Source organism: Venturia canescens, chromosome 3 (genome assembly GCF_019457755.1).
Source record: "Venturia canescens isolate UGA chromosome 3, ASM1945775v1, whole genome shotgun sequence".
Taxonomy (NCBI): domain Eukaryota; kingdom Metazoa; phylum Arthropoda; class Insecta; order Hymenoptera; family Ichneumonidae; genus Venturia; species Venturia canescens.
The window spans coordinates 25043112-25051591 of record NC_057423.1 but is presented as its reverse complement, the minus strand read 5'-3'; the positions used below and the strand labels follow the sequence as shown (position 1 = coordinate 25051591).

Sequence of the window (8480 nt, the reverse complement as noted above, 5' to 3'; positions counted from 1 at the left end):
TGTATTCCGCTGGAACGGTACAGCAAGTGTCCTGACCAATCACAACTCATTATTTCTGTAGCCGGGATCCCGGGACCCGAGCTTCCATAGAAATGGGTTATAGCTGGCATCAAGAGGCCTTTGATGGTGTTCTGTACAGACACAGTAAATCCATAAATGTGTTAGTAACTTTTGCATAATCTTGAGCCCGTGTAAAGTTTTTTCTCAGCAATTACACCACCGATCGTATTGATTTTGGGCGAAATCGAAAGAGAATTTCTTAATTAGCTGAAAGTTCAATTTTCAAATTGCGACATAACTCCTGAGCTTCGGAATTCAAGAAAATGACATGTCAATTTTACCCCCACCACCGAAATTTACTTTATTCAGAGATAATATAGTCTCGGCGAGAGCCTCGGGCCAGCAGACGACAGGGCTGTCAATGTACTTGTCCCGAGACTCTACCGAGTCTCTTGATACTAACAGTTCCGTGTGTTCTTGTTTTATTAATTATCAACCATAATATTTCAGATCGCAAAAAGCAATCTTGACACATTATAGATTGACGAACATTTGTCCTTACAACTTCCAGACCTATTTTTGATAAACTGATTTGCCTTATTTATATTATTATTCACTAACTGTGCGAACATTTGCTACATTTGTCCCGCACTTCGTAACGTCAAACCCCGGCCGATTCGTTACGACACGACACAGCTATCAAAGAGAACTCGCATATATAACCTACATTATTACACATGATATGTAATCACGCAACTGATGATATATTTACACTGGACAATATTCCGCGAACTCTGGTTTAATTGAAAGATTATCTCAGTTGACACTTATTTCCAATCGAACGAAATAATGAAATCTTGAAAAGTTTCGTTGACATATATGAATCGCGCAGTTTTTTATATGTTTTATTTGCACACACAGATCACAGTCTACATTTACGCGGCCGCTTTTATACCGGTTTAGTATACCACAAGTTTTAACAAAATATACATTAACCAATTTTCACTAACCATTTTCATTTATTAATTAGAGTCCGCACACAACAGCACTTTGGGGATCATAACCTCACCTGTCAAAATGACGTTCAGTACGAAAACAAGTCTCGGGTGGTTTCGGATGTGCGTATCGATGTATTGATATCATATAGGCTGTGGCTACCCGTCCGACCACCGGATGAATAACTGTTCCTTATTCGTCCGGAAATTAGCCAAAAGTGAGGTTATTTTTCTCCTCCAAATGAAAATCGCTCGAAATGTCGGTAATTTTTTTAAAACATTAAAAATAAGTTAAAACAATCCAATTAAAACATTCCTTTCGATGAAAATAACACAATTTTAAAATAAACTAGCATTATTGTTCCAAATATACGTTTAAAAGCCGTTTAAAAAAGCCTTCGGACGAATAAGGATACATTAGTCGTCCGGTCAGAACAAAAAGTCATATATCCCACCATATCCGGACGAATAAGCAGTCCTTATCCGTCCGAATATACGTTCTGAAGTCTTTCGAAAAAGCCTTCGAATGAATAAAGATACGTTAATCATCCGGTCAAAATAAACAACATACCCCAGCATGTCCGGACGAATAAGCAGTTCTTAATCATCCAGTTACACAGATTGAAACCGTTTGAAGAAGCCTTCGGACAAAGAAGCATACATTAATTGTCCGGTCAGAATGAAAAGTTATGTACCCCAACGTGTCCGGACGAATAAGCAATTCTTAATCGTCCGGTTACACGAATTAAAACCATTTGAAGAAGCCTTCGGACGAATAAGGATACATTAGTTGTCCGGTCAAAATGAAAAATTATGTACCCCAACGTGTCCAGACGAATAAGCAGTCCTTAATCGTCCAGTTACACGAATTGATACCGTTTGAAGAAGCCTTCGGACGAATAAGCATGCATTAGTCATCCGATCAGAATGAAAAGTCATATATCCAAACATGTCCAGACGAATAAGCAATCCTTAATCATCCGGTTACACGGATTGATACCGTTTGAAAAAACCTTCGGACGAATAAGAATGCATTAGTCATCCGATCAGAATAAAAAGTCATGTATCCAAGCATGTCCGAACGAATAAACAGTCCTTAATCGTCCGGTTACACGAATTAAAACCGTTTAAAGAAGCCTTCGAACGAATAAAGATACATTAATTGTCCGGTCAGAATGAAAAGTCATATATCCAAGCATGTCCGGACGAATAAACAATCCTTAATCGTCCGATTACACGGATTGATACCATTTGAAGAAACCTTCGGACGAATAAGCATGCATTAGTCATCCGATCAGAATGAAAAGTCATATATCCAAGCATATCCGGACGAATAAACAGTTCTTAATCATCCGGTTACACGGATTGAAACCATCTGAAGAAGCCTTCGGACGAATAAGAATACATTAATTGTCCGGTCAGAATGAAAAGTTATGTACCCCAGCATGTCCGGACGAATAAGCAGTTCTTAATCGTCCGGTTACACAGATTGATACCATTTGAAGAAGCCTTCAAACGAATAAGAATACATTAATCGTCCGATCAAAATGAAAAATCATGTATCCAAGCATATCCGAACGAATAAACAGTCCTTAATCATCCGGTTACACGGGTTGATACCGTTTGAAGAAGCCTTCGGACGAATAAGAATACATTAATCGTCCGATCAAAATAAAATCATGTATCCAAGCATGTCCGGACGAATAAACAGTTCTTAATCGTCCGATTACACAAATTAGAATCGTTTGAAGAAGCCTTCGGACGAATAAGAATACATTAGTCGTCCGGTGAGAATGAAACGTCATGTACCCCAGCGTGTCCGGACGAATAAGCAGTCCTTAATCGTCCGGTTACACAGATTGATACCGTTTGTAAAAGCCCTCAAACGAATAAGAATACATTAATCGTCCAATCAGAATGAAAAGTCATGTATCCAAGCATGTCCGAACGAATAAACAGTTCTTAATCGTCCGGTTACACGGGTTGATACCGTTTGAAAAAGCCTTCGGACGAATAAGAATACATTAATCGTCCGATCAGAATGAAAAGTCATGTATCCAAGCATATCCGGACGAATAAACAATTCTTAATCGTCCGGTTACACGGATTGATACCATTTGAAGAAACCTTCGGACGAATAAGCATGCATTAGTCATCCGATCAGAATGAAAAGTCATATATCCAAGCATATCCGGACGAATAAGCAGTTCTTAATCATCCAGTTACACGGATTAAAACCATTTGAAGAAGCCTTTAGACGACTAAGGATACATTAGTCGTCCGGTCAGAACAAAAAGTCATATATCCCACCATGTCCGGACAAATAAGCAGTCCTTATCCGTCCGAATATACGTTCTGAAGTCTTTTAAAAAAGCCTTCGAATGAGTAAGAATACATTAGACATCCGTCAATCACGGAAAGGATAAAAAATAGAATTTGATTCTAATGATGATTAATTTAAAATTTTAGTAGTTATACTGAGGGACTCCGCCCCCTTCACCTCTGTTGCCCACATCCGACTACCATAAAATGTTTAACGTGCAAAAATTGTATGTAAGGAGTTTTACTTTCCAAAATCGTAGACGTCCAACGATTGATGAAGGATCAAATTTTTATCATAATTCATTCTATTCTTTATATTTCAATTCTTTTTTTATTTTAAATTCTTAATTTTTTTGCATATCTGAAAAAGATATAAAACATGGAAAAATTCAAAATCATCGATATTTACAAAAATATAAACTGAAACTTTATTAAACCTCATCAGTTTGAGTGTATTTTTTCAACAAAGAACAATGCTTAATTCTAACAATTGAAACTTAAAGTATCAAATTGATATCCACTTAAACTTAATAATAGGAACTGAATTTTTCTTTATGCAACCATGTGAAACAAACTTTAACATTTTTTACATTGCCAAAACTTTGTTTTGGGAAGTTTCTTCAATGCGACGCATGACAAATGGTACCACGACATACAGTAATCACATCGTATGGAAAACTTTTGATTTAATGGATGAGATTCGTCATCGACAGTTGTATCTAAATCAACGTCACACATAGCGCATACAAAAACATTACTATCTTTTTTTTGTTTCACAAACTCTTCAACAATTTTCCATGCTTCAACAGAAAAATATCGTCGTACCGACTCAATATTTACATCTTCGTCGATGATTGAATCCGAAACTTCGTTAGGCCTGGTCTCGACCGATTCTTCTGGGATATTTATACCGTTATGAACGGCAGAAAATGCGATCTTCTCATCCACCAACCATTTCAATATAACGAGAGCTCTTTCGCTAAGACTGAGTTGAAGGAACGGGAGTTTACGAGTTCGCATCGGGATCCGACGTTTTTTAGACAACCCAATCACTGTTTTCAAAGATCCTTTTGGACGTCCCCTACGCTTCACAGCACAAGGAACCTTTATATCTTGTATATTCAGATTTAAAACCGAAGAAGTCGTACAAACTTGCCCAACAGATGGTATATCATTGGGATCCATGACCTTCGTCAACGACTCATTCGCTTTTATCGTATCAGTTTCTACGTTTTTTTCCCCACCTTCCTGTCCACTCATCTCGATCAAGTTCTGATTTTCATCGATTTCATCAAAAGATAATTCTTCCGAAGCTGCAGTAAAAACTTCATCAAAATTCAATTCAGCTCGGTTATGCGACGATATTGGAGTGCTCGTTCTAACGTTTGGAAGTACTTCTGTCGCCACTGGTAAAATTCGCACTTCGCGATTTTCAACCCAAGCTTCCCGGATGTCATTTAACATCTTCACTCGCCTCAAAAAGACTTCACCAGTCACCTCGCTACCCAGAGTATTCAAAGCATTAGTAATATCGCGAATAATCCGGAATCGTCCATTTTCTGTTGAAACATAGCGTCTTGGCGGTTTCGAGCAAACTATTGGTTCAGGATTCTCTGTATCTTCATTCCTCTCATTGCTGAACACTCGTTGCGTGTCGCAATAATACTCTCGAGTCCATCGACGATTGCAGATGCTAGGATCGTAAAGGTCGCAGCCTAATTGTTCTTTGACAATAAAAATATGGCTAGAAAAAAAATACAAAAACATAAATAACAATTTCCATAATGAACAAAGATAACAGATAGATCGATGATTGATTAATATAAACCGGCACGGCAACATCATCGATGAAAACGCAGGACACTCGCATGACTTTTCCGACGCAACAACCATTGACTCGTCCAACCGAAATTCGAAGTGCTCATCGTCTAATTTTGTGAAGATAAACTTTCCTCGTCTAAAACTTGACAGTTCCTTGTTCACGAATTTGAATGCAAGTCGCGTAAGGTGATAGCAATAAAGCCATTCTGCAGAATCTTCTTGATATGGTATAATACAGGTTTTTTGATAATTAAAAGCAGCCTTGAAATCACGTTCAGAATGCAAGCAACCAACAAGGACGAAAAAGCTTTCAATAAATTCCTCCAACGTGCTGTATAACTTGACAACACTCTTCACCTTCGCATTCAACGATTCAATTCGGTTATTCGTTGTGTTCAAAAATGTAGACTGCATGAAATCGACACTCAAGATCCATTCACTACGAATTTCATGCCAATTTTTGTCAAAATAGTTGACAATTGCCGCTGGCAACTCCTTAATTTTTTCGTAATATCGCATATACTCAGTTTCAGTCGAAGAGTAAACCATTTTTTGAAACAATTCTTTTGCCATATCTCGTTGCTCTGGTGTGATAGATAGCTTGTCGCAACTCACTTCCCTATTAAATGTCCTCAGAGTATGGAAGACACAGATCAAAACTCTCGCCGATTCGAATTCTTCTTTAATAATTCTTCTTTCGAGCAAGTCCTTGTCCGCCATTATACATTTTGTACTTGACCAAGACGGATGAATTGTTTTAAATGTTTGGAGAAGCCACCTCATACTCTCTGCATCTTCGTTAATGAGAATGCGTACGGCAACGATTTCGGTGCTCCCTTCCGAATCCTCAACAATCATAAGGTAGACAGGCGCACGTATATCGAGCAACTTGAACGTCGCATCGATACCAAGAAATTCGAAATACGCTGCCATTGATCGCTTCATTTCCGGTGTTACGAAAAACAAACCTTTCATCTCTCCACCTTCTTCAAAAACACGACACTCGGCTCCTAAAAAAATAACACAGCATTCACACATTCATAAATATGAATTTGTAAACGATATTATATCATATATCATTTATAAAAATTAATTAGGTCAATACTACACATACCGAAATCTTTCTGAAGTTTTTCAAGTACGTTTTTTAAATTATTTTGACCTTCTTGTCGTAACATAACGTTCGACAAATCTTTCAGCAAAATTTGTTTACCAAAATCCTTGGCCAATTTTTGTTTAACAATTTTTTTATTTGCGCCAAGATTTAACAATTCTTTCACTTGAAACTTTTCGTGCGTTGTCATAGCTCGAACTTGCGGCAAAAAATTGTACAGTTTCTGAAAAGAAAAAAAAAATTCTTGTTTAAAATAAAACTAATATTAAAACAGATTTCTTAATTTTCTGAATGGATTCAACAGAAAAAACTGTTCATACCTCTGAACAAATATGATTATGAGTTTCGATCAGTTTCGTCAGCTGCAGATATTTCCCATCACTGCTGCAGGTAAATGAAAACATAGCCTCACATTTTTTTTGAAATGTCCTGAAAAATTGAATTTTAAAATATATAATAAATTACAACTACACGAAACAAGATCCAATACTAATAACTATAAACACTCACGATGATAACCGGATGCCTGTCGCTACTGACTTGAATTTTTTTCCACCATGAATACACGAATATTTTAGATAATAATATTTTAAATCAGCGTTAAGCCATCTCGTAATACCCCGTTTCCTGCACTTCTCGATGGTCTCGCAATCACGTTTGTAAAAAAAACAGAATTTTTCTTTCCCAAACGCTAAAATTGATTCTTCGATTTGAGTTATGGAATCAAACTTAGCTCCGACACTAAGTGAAACGTTAGATTTTGTCTGCGAAGAATTTTTTTTGCTAGTAGATGGATGCTCAAAATCACTGGAATCGAGACCAGATTCCTGATCTTCATTATCTGAGTCATGCTCAGAACTCCCCGATGAAGCTAAACAATTGAGATTAAAAATGTATAAATCTATTTTATATTATAAATTTACCATTTAAATATTAAAAATATTTAGAAACACTATATTCATAAAACTACGTTGAACGAGCTTGAGAATAATTTCGTAATAAATTAAATTTAAAAAAGGACAATAAAACAAAACATGGATTGAATATAACTATAAAAAACTTACACATAACTCCACAACACAACCGCAACACGATGATTCGTTTATATGCGATTATTACGATCCAATCTATTCGACACGTGAAAAAAGTAAGGTTAATAATATAAAACAGCCAAAAAACAAGAGTTGTATAAATTTCATTACTATTTCTCTTATATATGATAGAGATAAAAAAAACTCACCCGTTAAAATTACAAAATAACACCAAACTACACTTTCACTTATTTTCTCTACACTATTTTTACGAAGAAACCAGCAAAAATACTTTTTTCGCAACGCAAATACGTTACGATGCTTGCTCTTGCTCAGTATTGCGTACTGTCGGACTGCGCATGCGTGGATTCATCAAACGCAGCGGTTCTGTAACGACTAACAAAAGTATTTGCCACAATATCTATATATATAATTAACCGGACGAATATGGAATGCTTAATTATCCGGTGGTCGGACGGGTAGCCACTCCGTATCATATAACCTATTTACAAATGATATATGATAAACTTATTTTCAGTCAAACGAATTAATGAAATCTTAAAAAGTTTCGTCGACATGCACCGCGTATTTTTTTATTTTATTCTTTTTCACACACAGATCACAGACTACATTTACGCGACTGCTTTTATACCGGTTTAGTTTAGCATTCCACAGGTTTTAGTACTATGCACTTCGTTAGATGACGAAAGTTTTTTTTATTTATCCCACACGCATTTCATAATGTCAAAACTCCGTTTGTTTATACGATGATCGAAAACTGACGCGTGGTTTATATATATATATACCCTAGGGGAAAAAAGGTTGGGACAAGTACATTGATGGTCTCTTGTTTCTGGATGACATAGAAAAAAGATTTAGAACCAGGAAAAAAATTCTATAAAAATAATAAACGAAAAATTGAAAAGTTCAAAAAAATTCAACAAAAATAAAAAAACAATCGAAAAAATTCTGTAAAGAAAAATAAAAAAATTTCAAAAAAATTCATAAATATTGAAGACATTGAAAAATGTACTATCCAAGTTACATGTAGTATAAAAATGTATGATATCAATTGGAGGCCAAGTTTTTATTGATAATTTGGAATATTTATCCAACAAATTGGAAACTTTAATGAAATTCATGATAATTATTTTCACGAAAAAAGTTAATGAAAAAAAAGTCATAACGGAAGTTACG

At 35.9% G+C, this 8480-nt stretch overlaps 1 protein-coding gene across 1 annotated transcript; it reads right to left on the bottom strand.

Moving 5' to 3' along the window:
* Positions 1–3721: 3721 nt before the first annotated feature.
* LOC122407884 (uncharacterized) lies at positions 3722–7604 on the bottom strand. Its single transcript, XM_043414356.1, has 6 exons — positions 7493–7604; positions 7317–7379; positions 6763–7123; positions 6573–6681; positions 6253–6475; positions 3722–6148 (listed from the first exon to the last, which is right to left on the bottom strand). Exons 2-6 carry the CDS (start codon positions 7318–7320, stop codon positions 3894–3896), a joined length of 2952 nt encoding a protein of 983 aa, XP_043270291.1. The 5' UTR covers positions 7321–7379; positions 7493–7604; the 3' UTR covers positions 3722–3893.
* Positions 7605–8480: the final 876 nt, after the last annotated feature.

What these genes read in the sequence shown, in the direction of transcription:
- LOC122407884 (XM_043414356.1), bottom strand. An exon ending in ATAATCATATTTGTTCAGAG is followed by an intron (nt 6,476 to 6,572) that starts GTATGAACAGTT and finishes TTTTCTTTTCAG; the next exon opens with AAACTGTACAATTTTTTGCC. An exon ending in AAAACTTCAGAAAGATTTCG is followed by an intron (nt 6,149 to 6,252) that starts GTATGTGTAGTA and finishes TTATTTTTTTAG; the next exon opens with GAGCCGAGTGTCGTGTTTTT.